Genomic DNA, 19,520 nt, shown 5'->3' with positions numbered 1-19,520 from the left:
ACTTAGTTTGCTGGTTTTTCTCAGAATCTGTGCCCTGCTTTGTCTTAACACTGACCCAGCCTTCAGTACTGGGGTCACTTTAGCTTTATGCTTGCCTCCTTTAGTCATCAAGTCATTTCTGTCCCTGATCACCACACCACACTTGGACACCATAGGCAGATTCCATGGACTGACTCCTGAGTGCTCCCTCCTACAGGCGTTGCTGACAGGGAGCCTCCCTGGCTTCATCGATGTCGTCAGGAACCTCAATTCTCCTACGTTGATGGAAGACAATGTGATCACACGAGCCAAAGCTGCTGGGAAAAGAATCATCTTTTATGGAGATGAAACATGGGTGAAATTATTTCCAAAGCATTTTGTGGAATATGATGGAACAACCTCTTTTTTTGTATCAGATTATACAGAGGTCAGTTTTTAAGAAAAATATATCCAATGAGACAGCCTGGCACCCTGTTCTTAGCAAGGGGCAACATTGCGTTGTATGTGGCTTTTATTAATACAATAAGAATAGTATGGAGAGATTGAAAAACTTGTTCCTTCCCATTATCAGCTCCAAGCCAGAAATATAAACCCTGACAGAGGTGTGAGCTTAGTTCTCTGACCCTAAAGCCCAGATGGATACCTGTCAATGGGTACCAACAGTCAGGAAGGGCTTCCCAGGAGGAGTCCCTCAGCCTGAGTTTGACAGCATCTGTGCATGGCAGAGCCCGAGGTCTCCATGGTCTGCCAGGGATCATGCCTCACAGCTGTTTTATGGGGTTGGCAGCATGAGTGTGCTGGGTGAGCCTGGTCCCAAGAGGCATCGACCCTGGGCTGGGTGCGCAGCCTCCAAAGAGGAAAAGGGCATGATTAGACCCACGGTGAGAAAGCTGGCCCTTGGGGCAGAGGCACCACAAGTCTGAGCTGGCGTTGGATGGGTCCATTTGCTTGGCCTTATGGAGTGTCTGCTTCACTGAAGGTGACCTGTATAGACACAGCAGTTACTGCCCTTCCTGCGTATGACCTCTCAAAAGTACTTCTCTTCATGGTAGATTCTTCAGTGGAAGGGAGAAAGGCCATCTGAGGAGTCAGGGCTCTCCAGGCTAATGGGTCTGTCGGGGGCTGTTTGAGTGGGAACCACTGAGTGTGTGTCTCTTTCCTCCCTGAATAGCGTTCTTACAGGACACACATGCCCTCAGCTTCACTCCGCTGGTTTCTTGAACCCTGGGCATTGTTCTGTCTTACCCAACTGCCCTTAGCCTTTAGTTGCCTCGTAATGACCTGGTACCTGTTGAACTTGGTCATCTGGTCAGCTTTAGTTTATGCTCCAGTAGTGATCTTACAGAATTGTTCTGTCAGAACAACCCTTGTGCATTTAAATTATAATATGTTGTGTTCATAACTTAGAGACATAGAAATATTAATGAAAGCTTGATCTAATGCAAACATTTTTTAAGACAGTTTTTATTTTGGAGGTTTGTTTTGTTTTGTGGTCTTTGCAAACTCCCACGATTCTGAGTACCTAAAAAAAACCACTAGATTTGAAAATAGCCATGTCACTTTTCATTGAAGAGTAAACACAAAGGAAATTAGGGAAGCTATTGATATGTGCTTTTTTCCCTTTAAAGGTGGATAATAATGTTACAAGGCATTTGGATAAAGTACTAAAAAGGCAGGATTGGGATATGTTAATCCTGCACTATCTCGGGCTGGACCACATCGGCCACATTTCTGGGCCCAGCAGCCCCCTGGTTGGGCACAAGCTCAGTGAGATGGACAGCATCCTGATGAAGATCCACACCGCACTGCTGGCAGAGGTGAGCCTGTCAAGGTGCCAGTGTTTCCTGGGGGAAGTGGAGCTTCCGAAGTGAACTCAGGCGACCTTGCATGAGCTTCATGCCCACCAGCACTCAGGCAACCTTCACCTACAGTAGCACCTGCCATGTGCTGGGCGCTGTACCCAGCAGCCCTGCCGAAGAGTGGCTCTTAGTATCTCCACCTGTTCATCCAGATAATTTCTCCTGAATGCCTTGTGTCACTGTGCCTGTACAGACACTTGAGGAGCTTAGCCTCTAGCCAGGAGGGAACACAGGGAGCGTAATCAGTGAGTCAGAGGTGTCCCAGACAGAAGTTGATACTGTAGCAGAACATAGGGCGGGAGGAGTGTACATGTGAGAGAAAGGCCAAAAGTTTAAACTGCATGATCAGAGCAGTCTTTGAGGACATGTGAGTGGTAAGCAGAGGCTTGAAGCAGGTGGGAGTGCCAGTAAGCCATGTATGAAGGTATGTTCCAGGCAGAGAAGCAGCACGGGCAATTTGGAGCCTGTCAGGTCCATCCCAGGGGCAGCAGGAGCCACCGGCCAGAGCCCTAGGGGCAGAGGGCAGCTGTGTGTGACAGATAAGAAGACTGCCCTGTGCTCTGTGACCTCCATTTAATCCCGTTTGTCTTACTTAAGACAGTACTGTTGTTAGTTTTGGGGGTTTTTTTGGCCGTGTGTGGCATCTTAGTTACCTGACCACGGATCATACCCAAGCCCCCTGCAGTGGAAGGGCAGAGTCCTAACCACTGGACTGCCAGAAAGTGAAAGTGAAGGTCGCCTAGTCGTGTCCGACTCTTTGTGACCCCATGGACTATTCAGTCCACAGAATTCTCCAGGCCAGAATACTGGAGTGGGCAGCCTTTCCCTTCTCCAGGGGATCTTCCCAACCCAGGGATCGAACCCAGGTCTCCACATTGCAGGCAGATTCTTTACCAGCTGAGCCCCCAGGGAAGCCCCTGGACTGCCAGTGGAGTCCCTGTTTATGACATTACTTGACCTTGACCCTTTAATCTGTAAGTTCATAGGTTAGAAAAAATAATAACAGTAACTCATTTAGAAAGAGCTACTATTTACAAAGCAAAGCTGAAATCTGAAGTAGTTTTCTTAACAAGATCATGTGTTCTCCCCAGTCTGGGTACAGTTGAAATGCCTTCCCTTTGCCTCACAGGAGAGAGATCCTCTGTTGCCCAGTCTGCTGGTTCTCTGTGGTGATCATGGCATGTCTGAAGCTGGAGGCCATGGAGCCTCTTCCATGGAGGAAGTAAACACTGCTCTGGTCTTGGTTAGCTCTGCATTCGAAAGGAAGCCTGGTGAGATTTGGGTGTTTAACAGTTTAAACCTGTTCTTTATTTCTTTGTTTTCTATACTTCGATTTTAATTTTAAAAATCATTTTTAGAACCTGTGTAAGTTTGAAAAACCCTGCATAATGAGAATGAAAATTAATGGGGCAGGACCAGTCAGGATTTGGAGTTTATGTTTCCTGCCCTGATTCCTAAAATACAGATGTTCCTTTTGTGAATTGTGTGGTATGAATGTCACTGCCTGGAAATCTAAATAATAAAAAGTGCCAGAGGCTTAGGGACATCTGAACTGCATGTATGAATTGAGAGAAACATAAAAAATTAAACTTAAGAAAAAGAATCTATTATTTGAGACTATCTTGAATAGATAGCAATGTCAGCTAGAGTCGTAGGGCCAGTCAGAGTAGAACTGTCTGAGAGCCCATTGTCAGCATTGCGACACACCTCAGCTCTCCAACCCAGGCACACCGGCCCCTTACTCAGCACAGGCCTGCACAAGACCCCTGCCGCCTCCCTTTAGGACATGCAGGCCATCAGCTCACGGCTGTTTCCACGCTGGACACTGGTACTTTTCAGCACCATTGGCCCTGCTGACCCCTGGTCCTGGAACTTCCCACCTGTTTGGGTCCCCTCCACCTCTCACTCTGCTGTCCAGTCCTCTTGGCTGGCTCAGCAACCTTGCCCTAGCCTTTTTTCTGGACTGCCTCTGTTTGATTCTGCGTTTACCCCTGAGATGATCGCATGCTCTTCCATGGTTTTAAGAGCCATGAATGGGCTCACACCTGTTGGATTTATCCTCCAGCTGTGCCTCTTTCTCGCCCTCCAAACTGTCAGCCCTACTTCCTACTGACGCCCTCTTGGATCTCCCACAGGGAGAGCAGATGAGACCCCCGCACCTGCACTCGGCCCTCCCTGTGTCCCCATCAGCGGATGGTGCCATTCACACCGTTCTTCAGGTTGGAAACCTGGATGTCTGCCTTGGTCTGCCCTCTCCCTGCTCCTCACCTGTGCCAGTCTGTCCCAGGCTCCCAGACATACCACCTTTTAGAAGCTGAACCTCGGATAAAGTAAAAACCCCACGTGAGGCTTCTTGCCTCCCTCACAGCCTTGTCTGGAGGCACATCCCCATTCCTCATCGTATCCTGGCCTCTCCCACACGTCCTCCAGGTGTTAAGCTCTTCCTCACATGCCCTGACCCGTCCTCCTCAGCCCCTCAGCCTGCTCATACGCTTGTCCTTGGTCACCTGCCCTGAGGTCGTCTCTCACAGCACTCGTCCACTCCACCATCATCCTTATCATGGTTTATAATCACAGAATGAACTGTGTGACTCGTGAACATCCGCCTTCTCGCTGTGAGCTAGAGTGGGGCAGGGCCAGGTCTGTTTTATGCATCACTGTATGCCTTGGGCCTCAGCATTGCCTGGTGTTTAATGGGTACTGAAAGTATTGAATGAATGAATCTTCCACTTGAGCCGGGACCGGCTGGGGAAGAAGCGCCACCCGTTTCCTTTTGTCTGTTTACAGCACTACCTCCTGTTAGACGTCTGACTCCAAAGGCATCAGGTATTGGCTCCCCTGAGCCTTTACTGGGTGCCCAGCTGGAGCCTGCCTTCCAGTGAGTGTGCACAGCACCCACGGGAGCACTGGCCTCCGACACATGCACACCCAGAGCAGGGTCCCGTGGGGCTTGTCTACCTCAGTGAGAGCCCCGGGCCAGATGCACCCTCTGCATCCATCTGTCCACCCATCCTGCAGACGACACTGAGCACCCGCAGTCAGCTGGGCGCTGTGCTGGCACTGTAGACAGGGAGCTTATAGTCTGAGGAAGAGCAGGGACAGGGAGGCTGGCCTGTTGTCATTAATATTATAGGAATCTTAGGGTTATTTTTAACTTAACTGCTGATGTTTCATGGCTCAGATGGGCATTTAAGGATATCCTCCCTGGGAGGTCTGACACGTCTTTAGGAAGGGCCAGGGTGACTGTGCCTAGGGACTGCCTGCGTGGGCTGCTCACATGGCTGACCTCAGTGCCCACAGTAAGCTCTTCCTTGTTTTGTTGACTTGTTTGTTTGCTTTGAGAGTAGTTATAGTCTGTGTTCTTATCAAGCTTATTTTTTGGGCCAGGACTCCACACCTGCCGTTTAGTTCATTCAGAGTTGGTTAGCCATCGTTAGTGTCAATTTTGGGATATAGCGTCACCTCTTTACTGGTCATCTCCACTTCCTCCAACCCACTATCATCCCCATCCTCAGCCACCACCAAACACTAATCTTCCTGTCTCTACAGATTTGCCTTTTCTGGACGTTCCATACAAATAGAGCCCTGTAATAAATGGTCTTATGTGACTGTGGTGCTGCAGAAGACTCTTGAGAGTCCCTTGGACTGCAAGAAGATCAAACCAGTCAATCTTAAAGGAAATCAACCCTGAATATTCATTGGAAGGACTGATGCTGAAGCTCCAATACTTTGGTCACCTGATGGGAAGAGCCAGCTCACTGGAAAAGACCCCGATGCTGGGAAGGATTGAGGGCAGGAGAAAGGTGCAACAGAGGATGAGATGGTTTGATGGCATCACCAATTCAATGGACATGAACTTGGGCAAACTCCGGGAAATGGTGAGGGACAGGTAAGCCTAGTGTGCTGCAGTCCATGGGGTCACAAAGAATCGGACACTACTTGGCAACTGAACAAAACAACAACAATAAATGGTCTTGAGTGACCAACTTCTTTTACTGGGGTAATGTTTTCCGGGTTCATTCATCCTGTAGCAGGTGTCAGGACTTCATTCCTTTCTTTTGCTGAATAGTATTCCATTGTATATATGTTCTACATTTGTTTATCCACCCATCAACTGATAGATGTTTGGGTTGTTTCCACTTTTTGGAAACATGGCATGCCATTTCTATATGTTGTAGGCTGACAATGTATATATATGGTTTGATACATACATACATACAGTTTTATATAATTGTTTTGGAATTTAAGAGAAAAATACATTTTATGCTATCTTTTATGCAGTCCATGGGGTCGCTAAGAGTCAGACATGACTGAGCGACTTGACTTTCACTTTTCACTTTCATGCATTGGAGAAGAAAATGGCAACCCACTCCAGTGTTCTTGCCTGGAGAATCCCAGGGACGGGGGAGCCTGGTGGGCTGCCATGTACGGGGTCGCACAGAGTCGGACACGACTGAAGCGACTTAGCAGCAGCATAACTACATAGTTACCTTTACTGATACTCTTTACCTTTTTTTTTTAAGTGGATCCAGGTTACCATCTGGAGTCAATAGCTTTCAGTGTGAAGAACTTCCTTTAGTATTTCTTGTAAGGCAGGTTTATTGTTGTTCAGTGGCTAAGTCGTGTCCCACTCTTTGTGACCCCATAGACTGCAGTACGGAGAAGGAAATGGCAACCCACTCCAGTATTCTTGCCTTGAGAATCCCAGGGACAGAGGAGCCTGGTGGGCTGCCGTCTACAGGGTCGCACAGAGTCGGACACGACTGAAGCAACTTTACAGCAGCGGCAGACTGCAGTACACCAGGCTTCCCTGTTGTTCAGTATCTCCCCAAGTTTGCTGAAACTCATGTCCATTGATTTGGTGATGCCATGCAACTTTCTAATCCTCTGCTACCCTCTTCTCCTTTTGCCTTCAATCTTTCCAAACATTAGGGTCTTTTCTAATGAGTTGGCTCTTTGCATCAGGTAGCCAAAGTGTTGGAGCTTCAGCATCAGTCCTTCCAATGAATGTTCAAGGTTGATTTCTTTTAGGATTGACTGATTTGATCTCCTTACGGTCCAAGGAACTCTCAAGAGTCATCTCCAGCACCACAGTTCAAAAGCATCAATTCTTTGGCACTCAGCCTTTATGGTCCACCTCTCACATACGTATATGACTACTGGAAAAACTGTAGCTTTGACTATGTGGGTCTTTGTAGGCAAAGTGATGTCTTTGCTTTTTAATACACTGTCTAGGTTTGTCATAGCTTTCCTTCCAAGGAGTAAGCACCTTTTTAATTTCGTGGCTGCAGTCACCATCCACAGTGATTTTAGAGCCCAAGAAAATAAAATCCACTTTTTCCTCATCTGTTTACCATGAACTGATGGGACCATAGGCCATGATCTTAGTTTTTTGAGTCCTGAGTTTGTTAATAATGAGTTGTCTGTTTTGCTTTTTTCATCTCAGGATGTCTTCATTTCCCCTTGCTTTCTGAAAGGCAGTTTTTCTGGGTATAGCATTCTGGTTCTTTCAGCTCTTTGCACATGCTGTCCTCCTGCCTTCTGGCCTCTGTGGTTCTGATGAGAAATCAACCATTAATCTAATTAGTTTCACTTCACTCCTTGTAGTTTGTATTTGTCCAACTTGGAGTTCATTGAGCTTCTTGGATGTGTAAATAAATGTTTCTTGTCAAATTTGGGAGATTTTCTGTTTCTCAGATTGTATAATTGTTTATTGTATAATTATTTAATTTTTATCAGTCTGTCTTTGCTGATTCTTCTGCCAGTTGAAAATCTGCTATTGAGCCTTCATAGTAAATTTTTCATTTCAGTTATACTTCTCACCTTCAAAGTTTCCATCTAATTCCTAACTGTTTATTGATAACCTCTGAAGGATGGGACCCTGCCATCATACCTGCCTTTACTACCTCCCTAGGCAAGGAGATCTGCCTGTTCCCTGTAGTTCTTTGACCACATTTGCAGTGACTGCTTGGAAGACTTTGTCTGTTAACTCTGACATATGGACCCTTCCCAAGATGCTTGTACAGCCTGCTTTTTTTTTCTCTCCCTTTCAGCTATACTTTCCTGTTTCTTTGCATAATTGCATGTAGTTTTTGATGAAAACCAAACATTAAATGCTATATTGCAGTAACTCTAGCCCTCCTCACAGGGCCTGTTGTCATTGTTTTATTTTTGTTGTTCAGTTGCTCAGTCGTGTCTGAGTCTTTGTGACCCCATGGACTGCAGCACGCCAGGCTTCCCTGTCCTTCACCATCTTCTGGAGCTTGCTCAAACTCATGTCCATTGAGTCAATGATGCCATCCCACCATCTCATCCTCTGTCGTCCCCTTCACCTCCTGCCTTCAAACTCTCAACTTCAGGGTCTTTTCTAATGAGTCGGCTCTTTGCATTAGGTGGCCAAAGTATTGGAGCTTTAGCTTTAGTATCAGCCTGTCCAATGAACATACAGGGCTGATTTCCTTTAGGATTGACTGGTTTGATCTCCTTATAGTCCAAGAGGCTCTCAAGAGTCTTCTCCAACACCACAGTTCAAAAGCATCAATTCTTCTGCACTCAGCTTTCTTTGTAGTCCAACTCTCATATCCATACATGACTACTGGAAAAACCATAGCTTTGACTAGGCGGACCTTTGTCAGCATAGTAATGTCTCTGTTTTTTAATATGCTGTCTAGGTTTGTCATAGCTTTTCTTCCAAGGAGCAAGCATCTTTTAATTTCGTGGCTGCAATTACCATCTGCAGTGATTTTGAAGCCCAAAAAAATAAAGTCTCTCACTGTTTCCATTGTTTCCCCATCTATTTGCCACGAAGTGATGGGACCAGATGCCATGATCTTAGTTTTGTGAATGTTGAGTTTTAAACCAGCTTTTTCACGCTTCTCTTTCACACTCATCAAGAGGTTGTTAGGGCTTGCCTGGTGGCTCAGGGGTTAAAGTATCTGCCTGCAAGGCAGGTTCAATTGACACAGGTTCGATCCCTGGGTCAGGAAGATCCCTTGGGGAAGGAAATGGCAACCCACTCCAGCATTCTCACCTGGAGAATCCCATGGATGGAGAATGCTGGTAGGCTACAGTCCACAGGGTCGCAAAGAGTCGGACACGACTGAGCGACTTCACTTTCACTTTTGCTTTCTGCCATAAGGGTAGTGTCATCTGCGTATCTGAGATTATTGACATTTCTCCCGACAATCTCGATTCCGGCTTGTACTTAATCAGCCCAGCATATAAGTTAAATAAGCAAGGTGACAATATATAGCCTTGATGTACTCCTTTCCCAATTTGGAACCAGTCTGCTGTTCCATGTCTGGTCCTAACTGTTGTTTCTTGACTTGCATACAGGTTTCTCAGGAGGCAGGTAAGGTGGTCTGGTATTCTCATCTCTAAGAATTTTCCACAGTTTGTTGTGATCCACGCAGTCAAGGACTTTGGCATAATCAATGAAGCAGCTGTTTTTTTCTGGAATTCTCTTGCTTTTTCTATGATCCAGCAGATGTTGGCAATTTGATCTCTGGTTCCTCTACCTTTTCTAAATCCAGCTTGAACATCTGGAAGTTCTTGGTTCATGTACTGTTGAAGCCTAGCTTGGTTGATTTATTGAGTACTTTGACTAGACCGCTCCAGTGAAACCTTGACCCCCACACATGCAATCTCTGCCATCATCCCTGTGAGGGCACTGCAGCCTGGGAATTGGCGGAGCCAGCAGAGCTCTATGATGGTCACTTTCCATGGTGACCCTGAAATGTTGCCTCTCTTGCTGTCAGACCCACCCAGCTGTTGGCTCCACTTACTGCAGGCTGACTGCACCCTCGTTTTTGACAGTTGATAATCAGTGTTCTCCGCGGTCCGATCTCATCACATTTGGGCAACTTTGCAAGAGTCTTTCTCAAGGCCAGTCTTTAAGGTTGTTCTGATACCAGGGGAGCCCTTCTTGGCTGATACACTTGCAGCTGGCCTGTGGTTCAGCTTGTTGCTCTCAGGAAGCTGCCAGCTTCCTCTTAGTTACTTACCTCCAAAACCTCCATAGTTTTCAAGAGCACCCTTAGGCTTGAATTGCTCACATTCTTCTTAAAATAATTTCAGTTGTTGTTGACATGTCTCTAGGTCTCCTCTGACTTACAAGTCTCCATCCCCATCCTGTTTTATCGTGATTATTTGTTGAAGAATTTGGTTAGTTGTCCTGTGGAGTCTCTTTCTGCATTGTCTGTTAACATGTCCTCTGTTCACCTGGTAAATCCCACCTGACCTGGAGGCATGAGTAGATTCAGATCCTGTGGTTTTGATTGTTTTAGGCCAGGTTGTGGTTAGTAGGAAGCACACAGGGTGATTTGATTAACATTACTTGTAGAAGGTCAGATTTAAGAATGACTACCATCACACATGTCCTAGAGCCTGTCACCTAAACCGTTTTCTTTTTTCTAGGTGATGTCAGACATCCAACACGCATTCAACAGACTGATTTGGCTGCAACACTCTCAATAGGCCTGGGTCTGCCGATTCCGAAGAGCAACACTGGCGGTCTTATGTTCCCAGTTGTAGAAGGAAGACCAATGCGGGAACAGCTGAGGTTCTTACATTTAAATACAGTACAGCTTAGCAAGTTGTTGCAGGAGAATGTTCCATCATACAACAAAGGTAAGCCAGTTAGCAGCTGCCAGTATGTGCGTCCTGCTGTATGCTTTCATGGTGCTGGGTGTTGTCCTGCTGCTCCCGTGATGGGCACTGCAGTGGTCCTTGTGCGTTACTTCTTATTAGTCAGTTCTTCGCATCAGGTGGCCAAAGTATTGGAGCTTCAGCTTCAGCATCATTCCTTCCAGTGAATATTCAGGACTGATTTCCTTTAGGATTGACTGGTTGGGTCTCCTTGCAGTCCAAGGGACTCTCAAGAGTCTTCTCCAACACCACAGTTCACAAGCATCAGTTCTTCGGTGCTCAGCTTTCTTTATGGTCCAACTCTGTCATCCATACATGACCACTGGCAAAACAGTAGCTTTGACTAGACAGACCTTTGTTGGCAAAGTTATGTTTCTGCTTTTTAATATGCTGTCTAGGTTGGTCATAGATTTTCTTCCAAGGAGCAAGGGGCAAAAATCGCATTTAGAATCAAACCCCATATCTGCCAGAGGCGCTTAGAGGGCTCAGACAAAACCTTGGGTGCACCAGGACCGAGAGACCCCACAGAGACTGAGCCAGACCTTCTTTTGAGTGCGTCTCCTGTGGAGGCATGGATCAGCAGTGGCCTGCCGCAGGGGCAGGGGCTCTGACCACAGCAGATGTGGGTCATGGAGCATGTGGCATAAGCCCTGTTGGAGGAGGTCGCCATTGGCCCCACTATAGAGCTGCCTAGCAGACGACCCACAGCTGCAGAACAATTATACCAAAGAAATGCTCGCACTGTTAAGAAAGTTCTAGGACCTACGACAGGTTTCCCAACCTGGGGATCTAGCAAAGGGACTGAGAACGTCCAGGGAATTTGACTTTGGAGGCCAGTACAATTTGATTACAGAACTTGCACAGGACTGAGGAAACAGACTCTTGGCACAAACAAAACCTTGTGTGTACCAGGAGCAAGGACGAAGGAACAATGGCCCCACAAGAGACTGAGCCAGCCCTATCTGTGAGTGTGCAGGAGTCTCCGGCAGAGGCCTGGTCTGCTGCAGGGTCAGGGCACTGAATACAACAGTGGTACACAAATCCTTTTGAAGGAGGTCTTCATTATCTTCATTCAGTCAGTTCAGTTCAGTTCAGTCGCTCAGTTGTGTTCGATTCTTTGTGACCCCATGGACTGCAGCATGCCAGGCCTCTCTGTCCATCACCAACTCCCAGAGTTTACTCAAACTCATGTCCATCGAGTCGGTGATGCCATCCAGCCATCTCATCCTCTATCGTCCCCTTCTCCTTTTGCCTTCAATCTTTCCCAGCATCAGAGTCTTTTCCAATGAGTCAACTCTTTGCATGAGGTGGCCAAAGTACTGGAGTTTCAGCTTGAGCATCAGTCCTTCCAAAGAAATCCCAGGGCCGATCTCCTTCAGGATGGACTGGTTGGATCTCCTTGCAGTCCAAGGGACTCTCAAGAGTCTTCTCCAACACCACGGTTCAAAAGCATCAATTCTTCGGTGCTCAGCCTTCTTCACAGTCCAACTCTCACATCCATACATGACCACCAGAAAAACCATAGCCTTGACTAGACGAAACTTTGTTGGCAAAGTAATGTCTCTGCTTTTGAATATGCTGTCTAGGTTGGTCATAACTTTCCTTCCAAGGAGTAAGCATCTTTTAATTTCATGGCTGCAGTCACCATCTGTAGTGATTTTGGAGCCCAGAAAAATAAAGTCTGACACTGTTTCCACTGTTTCCCCATCTATTTCCCAAGAAGTGGTGGGACCAGATGCCATGATCTTCGTTTTCTGAATGTTGAGCTTTAAGCCAACTTTTTCACTCTCCACTTTCACTTTCATCAAGAGGCTTTTGAGTTCCTCTTCACTTTCTGCCATAAGGGTGGTGTCATCTGCATATCTGAGTTTATTGATATTTCTCCCGGCAATCTTGATTCGAGTTCGTGTTTCTTCCAGTCCAGCATTTCTCATGATGTACTCTGCATAGAAGTTAAATAAACAGGGTGACAATATACAGCCTTGACGAACTCCTTTTCCTATTTGGAACCAGTCTGCTGTTCCATGTCCAGTTCTAACTGTTGCTTCCTGACCTGCATACAAATTTCTCAAGAGGCAGATCAGGTGGTCTGGTATTCCCATCTCTTTCAGAATTTTCCACAGTTTGTTGTGATCCACACAGTCAAAGGCTTTGGCATAGTCAATGAAGCAGAAATAGATGCTTTTCTGGAACTCTCTTGCTTTTTCCATGATCCAGCAGATGTTGGCAATTTGATCTCCAGTTCCTCTGCCTTTTCTAAAACCACCTGGAGTAACAGGCAAATTTGGCCTTGGAATACAGAATGAAGCAGGGCAAAGACTAATAGAGTTTTGCCAAGAAAATGCATTGGTCATAACAAACACCCTCTTCCAACAACACAAGAGAAGACTTTATACATGGACATCACCAGATGGTCAACACCGAAATCAGATTGATTATATTCTTTGCAGCCAAAGATGGAGAAGCTCTATATAGTCAGCAAAAACAAGACCGGGAGCTGACTGTGGCTCAGACCATGAACTCCTTATTGCCAAATTCAGACTTAAATTGAAGAAAGTAGGGAAAACCACTAGACCATTCAGGTATGACCTAAATCAAATCCCTTATGATTATACAGTGAAAGTGAGAAATAGATTTAAGGGCCTACATGTAATAGATAGAGTGCCTGATGAACTATGGAATGAGGTTCGTGACATTGTACAGGAGACAGGGATCAAGACCACTTCCATAGAAGAGAAATGCAAAAAAGCAAAAGGACTGTCTGGGGAGGCCTTACAAATAGCTGTGAAAAGAAGAGAAGTGAAAAGGAAAGATATAAACATCTGAATGCAGAGTTCCAAAGAATAGCAAGAAGAGATAAGAAAGCCTTCCTCAGCGATCAATGCAGAGAAATAGAGGAAAACAACAGAATGGGAAAGACTAGGGATCTCTTCAGGAAAATCAGAGATACCAAAGGAACATTTCATGCAAAGATGAGCTCAATAAAGGACAGAATTGGTATGGATCTAACAGAAGCAGAAGATATTAAGAAGAGATGGCAAGAATACACAGAAGAACTGTACAAAAAAGATCTTCACGACCCAGATAATCACGATGGTGTGATCACTGACCTAGAGCCAGACATCCTGGAATGTGAAGTCAAGTGGGCCTTAGAAAGCATCACTACGAATAAAGCTAGTGGAGGTGATGGAATTCCAGTTGAGCTATTTCAAATCCTGAAAGACGATGCTGTGAAAGTGCTGCACTCAATATGCCAGCAAATTTGGAAAACTCAGCAGTGGCCAGAGGACTAGAAAAGGTCAGTTTTCATTCCCATCCCAAAATAATAAAGTCTGCCAATCTTCATTACTCCTACAGTAGTCTGGCCTCAGGCCAAACAATAGGGAGGGAACACAGCCCCGCCCATCAACAGAAAATTGTATTAAAGATTTACTGAGCATGGCCCCACCCATCAGAACAAGACCCAGTTTTCCCCAAAGTCAGTGTCTCCTGTCAGGAAGCTTCCATAAGCCTCTTATTATTATCTATCAGAGGGCAGACGAATGAGAACCACAAGCACAGAAAACTAACCAAACATTACTTTGCCATGACAAAGGTCCATCTAGTCAAAGCTATGGTTTTTCCAGTAGTCATGTATGGATGTGAGAGTTGGACTATAAAGAAAGCTGAGCGCCAAAGAATTGATGCTTTTGAACTGTGGTATTGGAGAAGACTCTTGAGAGTCCCTTGGACTACAAGGAGACCCAACCAGTCCATTGTAATGGAAATCAGTCCTGAATATTCATTGAAAGGACTGATGCTGAAGCTGAAGCTCCAGTATTTTGGCCACGTAATGCAAAGACCTGACTCATTGGAAAAGACCGTGATGCTGGGAAAGATTGAAGGCAGGAGGAGAAGGGGACGACAGAGGATGAGATGGATGGATGGCATCACTGACTTGATGGACATGAGTTTGAGCAAGCTCCCAGAGTTGGTGATGGACAGGGAGGCCTGGCATGCTGCAGTCCATGGGGTCGCAAAGAGTCGGACACGACTGAATGACTGAACTGAACCAAACTGATCACGTGGACCATAGCCTTGTCTAACTCAATAAAACTATGAGCCATGCCATGTAGGCCAGCCAAAACAGATGGGTCGTAGTGGAGAGTTCTGACAAAACAGTCCAATGGAGAACGGAATGTCAAACCACTTCAGTATTCTTGCCTTGAGAACCCCATGAACAGTATGAAAAAGTCATAAATTTATTTATTTAGCAAATGCTGAATTTTCTCACTATGTTCCTCTTCAGCCAGGGGCTGTTGAGAGCACTAGAGGCACAGCAGGAGAGCTCTGTCCTCATGGAGCTTCTCATCCAGAGAGGGAAAAAGAGAAAGATGGCCAGGAAAGGGTGCCAGGTGGTGACGGGCACCTTAGGAAAAGGCTGAACCAGGGAAGGGTGGGCATGCGGGTGAGTGAGGGCCGTGGGGCACGTGGCCTGTGGGGGAGCCTTGTGCCAGGCAGGGTCCTGTGGTGAGGACGTGCCCACACAGTCAGGGAGTGACCAGGGGCCAGCGTGGCTAGAGCAGTGAACCGAGGGGAGCCAGAAGGAGATGAGGGCCGAGGGCCTTGTAGGCATTCCAGTGGCTCTTGCTTCCATTCTGAGTAAGTGGAGAGCTCCTGCAGGGTGTCGTGCAGAGCCTAGAATCTTCCCCTTGCGTTTTCAGAGGCCGTCTCAGGTGCCCGTGAGGAGGGCTCTCTGCTGCACTGTAGGAGGGTGAGGTGGATGGTGTGAGACCCTCCTCTGTAGGAGGGCGAGGTGCTCAGTGCAGGTGGAGGGCGAGGGCCCAGGCAGCAGAATCCAGGACAGAGGGGTGCTTCTGGGTCTGCTTTGAAGGCAGTGCAAAGAGGACTAGCCAGTGGCATAAAAAGCAACTTTGGTTTTCAGCTGAACACTGTAAGGAAGCAGTGACCATCACTGAGGTGGCCAAGGCTGTGTAAAGAGCGAGTTTGTAAGGCAGGGCGCTTGTGTATGTGCTGGAGGGCCAGGGTGGGACTGGTGTTGACAAAGCCAAGTAAAGAAAGAACTTCAAGAAGGAGGGAGTGAGTGGATGTGTTGAATAGGGTTCAAGGTAAAATAAAGTGAGGAACTGAGGAGAATTCCCCGGCATTCCAGTGGCTAGGACCCTCACTTCCACTGCAGGAGCACAGGTTGAATCCCTTATCGGGGAACTAAGATCTTGCAAGCCGCAGGGCGTGGGCAAAAGTAAAATGAGGAATTGAGAAGTGGTCAGTTCTCAAGTGGCAGGTGAAATCTCAGCAGCTTTGTTGACAGAGGAGGTCACATGCCTGGCTGGTGTGGGTGCAGATACAGGCTGTCGTCTGAGCTGAATGGGCGCCAAGAGCGGGGTATTCTTGTTTTTGAGCTGGGAGGAAGAACACGATATTTATAGCTTGGTAGGGATGACACCGACTGAATGGACATGAGTTTGCACAAGCTCCGGGAGTTGGTGATGGACAGGGAGGCCTGGTGCTGCAGTCCATGGGGTCGCGAAGAGTCGGACACGACTGAGCTACTGACCTGAACTGAGGGATGACACAGAACAGAAGGTCATGGCTTTAGAGATTTCATTTTGGCCCATCCAGGTATGTCAAGGCTGGTGTTTAACGCTGGGGCTGGGCTTGTTTGGATGCCAAGAAGGTCACTTCCTGGTTTGAGGCAACATTCAATGGGATGTGGGCGTGTTATCCTACTTGATATAGTGGGGTACTGCCAAGTAGAGTGAATGCCATGAGTTTGTGCTGAGATATAATCTGACCTTGGGTTGGGTGTGGAAGACACATCCTTCCAGCAGAGAGTGGTTGGGAACCAGACATCCTGAATGGCAAGAGGACTTGGGGAGCGTCAGCTCTTAGATCATGAGACCCCCCTGTAGGTAGCTCTGTCAGAGATGTGGCCCGGCTGCGTGCATGTTTCAGTCTGGACCAGAAGCAAATAACTTGCAAATCAGTTGCTGGCACCATGCGTCCCTTCTCATATAACAAGAACTAATAAAGAGGAAACCAAAAACGGGATAGTGAACTGAGCGCTGCAGTGGATGTGGCCATAATGAGCCTGCAAGACGAACTGAGGCCAGTCCCCGGGGTGAGAAGGCCGCACAGGGCCTCGCACCTCCAGGGTGCCCGTCATCTGCACTGTCGGTGACAGCGTTTCCTGAAACAGAGCTGGGCACGTGTCTGACGGTGAGACAGGTCTCGAGGCCTGCTGTGACGTCCAGCCAAGTCTGAAGCAGCGCACTCACCTGACTGTCATTCGGTCATAGTGGGGGCTCTGCTCGCCTCAGGGCCTTTGCATGTGCTGTTCCTGTGGATGCTGCTCTCCCTGCTCACCTGGTGGTTCCTGGGCGTCCGTCATGTTTTCAGTTCACTGTCAGACCGCCTTTGTCCCCCACACTTAACCTCAGTCTTATGTCAGTTCCCTTTGTGTTACCAGAGTCTCTCGCTATTCCCTCTACTTTCCCTCCACAGCATTTCTCACTGTGTGTGGTTTTGCACGTGTGTGACAACCACAGGCCCCACTGGCAGGACCTGAACCTGATGCGCCTAGCATGTAGTCAGCACTCAGGTTTTGTTTGGGTGCGTGCATAGGTCCCCCATTTCTCTGTGACTCCAGGCAGTAGGGTCCCAACACAGATGCACCCATGTCTGTGACTTCGGGGTGGTAGAGGGTAGCAAGTAAGGGAGACAGCTTGGATCCAGACTTAGCCCAGCTCTCACTGCCAGCCCATGAGCTGGTGTCTGAGTCGCCTCCTCTCTGAAATGGGCATGTAGTCATCCCAGTCCCACTGGTCCTGGGGAGAGGACCAAGTGGGCTGGGGGTCACGCCTGCCCCCAGCACTTGGTGCAGGTCCCCTGGCTCCAGTGGCAGTGGTGGGGCTGCAGACATCTGAGCCCACACTCGGTTGTGCAGCAAGGATGCCAGCCTGTGATTGGGGAAGGCTGGAGTGGGCACACTGCTGGTGGTTTGGGCCAAGGCCCCTGAAAGGCATGGTGCAGACCACCTTGAAACAGTTCTTTAAGTTGGAAAAGCACGTTAAGTACCAGGGAGCCTTAGAAAAGAAGTTCTTGCTCTGCCGGCCAATCGAGTCACGACTGAGTCTGGTTCAGCCCTGAAAGGAAGCGGGCAGCTCCCGGCTTTGGGCAGCCTGCCACCACCGTCCCAGTGGGAACCCACTGCAGCCAGGGCTGGGGCCCACTGATGGGCTGTTTCGCCGCCCTGGCTTTGCATCAGCCATGGATCATCTAGCAGGTGGGGCACGTCAGCCTTGTGGCAGGAGGGGCTGGGAGACTGCATCCTTTCCCAGAGAGGGTCTGTGAAGAAGGGGAGCAAGTAAAAGGGGCGCTGACAGTGAAAAGCAGGGGTGCCCACCAGTCTTGGGGAAAGGGCCGCAGTGGCGCAGGCATCAGGCACTTCCTGTCCCGTCATCACACAGAGCCTGAGGGTTGGGGGGAATTCTGTAGAACTGAGGGCCTCTTAGTACTCTACTTTTATGGCTGTCACACTCTTGCTCCATGAGGAAGAAGAGTGGAGAGAGAGGAGAGGGAGAAGGCGGCAAGCAGGAGGCTGAGAAGGAGGGGCTTCTGTCCGTGCGAGTGGGGCAGTGGGAGGAAGGACGGGGTGGGCACAGGCCGGCGTCACCGCAGTCGGGGTTTTCCTGAGGGGCGGCCAACCCTCCCGGGAGTTCGTCTTGATGAGTGTCAGGCTCTGCCACGTGCCATCAGTAGCAGGACTCACAGATTACACGTGTGTGTGCGTGTCGGTGATTTGTGTGTGTGGCCCTTTCTTCTTAGAGCCTGGATTTGAGCAGTTTAAAGTGTCGGAAAGATTGCACAGAAACTGGATCAGATTGTACTTGGAGGAAAATAACTCAGAAGTCGTTTTCAACCTGGGAGCCAAGGTTCGCAGGCAGTACCTGGACGCACTGAGGACGCTGAAGCTGTCGCTGAGCAGACGAGCGGCCCAGTATGACGTCTACTCCATGGCGGTGGGGACCGTCCTGGTCCTGGAGGTACGGGTCCCCGGGCAGGGTCACTGCGTCGCTGGGCAGACAGCTCCGCCAACGTTTGGTAGTCAAAGGACGTGGAGATTCGGTGTTTCTGGAAGGGGACAGGCACGCGCCCTATTTGCGCAGTCGTGGACACCCGCTTTTCCTGTTCCAGGCCCTCATCCTGCTCCTGCTCAGTGTCCCGCAGGCGCTGAGCAGCAGGGCTGAGCTGGACGTCCCCCTGCTGTCGCCCGTGTGCTCTCTGCTCTTCTACCTGCTGCTCCTGGCGCTCACAGCGCTCCACGTCGTCGTGTGCACCGCCGCTGACAGCTCATGCTACCTGTGCAGCCTCCCGTGGCTGGCTGCGGGCGGAGTGATGACGCTGATCGCCGCACTGCTCTGCGCGGGCATGTCTGCTCTCACCAGGGTTTTTGCCGGTGGGAAGTGTCTGAGTCAGGTAGGACTGGCTTTCCAGGTGGGCTGCTCTTGTTGCTGCACTGATGAGATGTGGGTTAGACCCCTAGCGTGTAGCAGGCACGGTGCTGGTGGGAGCTGAGGAAAGGGCCCACGCTTCATGGGAGCTGACGGGACACACTCTCAGTGGCGAGCCTCCCAGGCCCTGACCATCCCAGCTTCACGCACTCACCTGTGTTGTCAGGCCTCATGCCTTCTTTCTGAGCTGGAAGGACAGGGTCCCTGGGACTGTGACCGGGGGCCTCTCTAGAGTGGCTGCACAGAGGAGCAAGCAGCTGACTGACAGAGATCAAGAAGAAACTCAGACCTCATCCTCATTCTGCCTCAGAAAATGCAGTTTCCTGTTCTAGACTTCTTGCAGCTTTTGGCCTCTGACGCCTTCTTTCATCAGCTGGTTGTGGTGGCGGGCTGGTGAGAGAGACACGGGCAGTCCTGCTTGGTTCACAGTGCCCAGGGCCTGAGGGACCCAGGGCAATGACTCTAGGCCCCAGAGGGCAGCTCCTGGTCATGGGGCCATAGACACCCACCCCTCCTCATGTGC

The 19,520-nt window shown here is 48.7% G+C and overlaps 1 protein-coding gene across 4 annotated transcripts in view; it reads left to right on the top strand.

Annotated features, from left to right (window-relative positions):
- The window catches only part of PIGG (phosphatidylinositol glycan anchor biosynthesis class G), a 40,460-nt gene that overhangs the window by 7,728 nt on the left and 13,212 nt on the right, over window positions 1–19,520 (top strand). For 2 of the 4 annotated variants that reach the window (XM_027545297.1, XM_027545295.1), the window contains exons 3-8: window positions 197–406; window positions 1,608–1,796; window positions 2,968–3,109; window positions 10,254–10,466; window positions 18,312–18,529; window positions 18,681–18,980. In XM_027545297.1, coding sequence (XP_027401098.1) covers window positions 197–406; window positions 1,608–1,796; window positions 2,968–3,109; window positions 10,254–10,466; window positions 18,312–18,529; window positions 18,681–18,980 — 1,272 coding nt within the window. Of the gene's footprint in view, window positions 1–196; window positions 407–1,607; window positions 1,797–2,967; window positions 3,110–5,685; window positions 5,728–10,253; window positions 10,467–18,311; window positions 18,530–18,680; window positions 18,981–19,520 lie in introns of those variants that run through there. The other 2 variants (XM_027545296.1, XM_027545298.1) reach the window with 2 other exon arrangements.

This window comes from Bos indicus x Bos taurus, chromosome 6 (assembly GCF_003369695.1).
Source record: "Bos indicus x Bos taurus breed Angus x Brahman F1 hybrid chromosome 6, Bos_hybrid_MaternalHap_v2.0, whole genome shotgun sequence".
Lineage (NCBI taxonomy): Eukaryota > Metazoa > Chordata > Mammalia > Artiodactyla > Bovidae > Bos > Bos indicus x Bos taurus.
The sequence above is the reverse complement of the archived record's forward strand: the minus strand, read 5'-3'. Positions and strand labels throughout refer to the sequence as shown.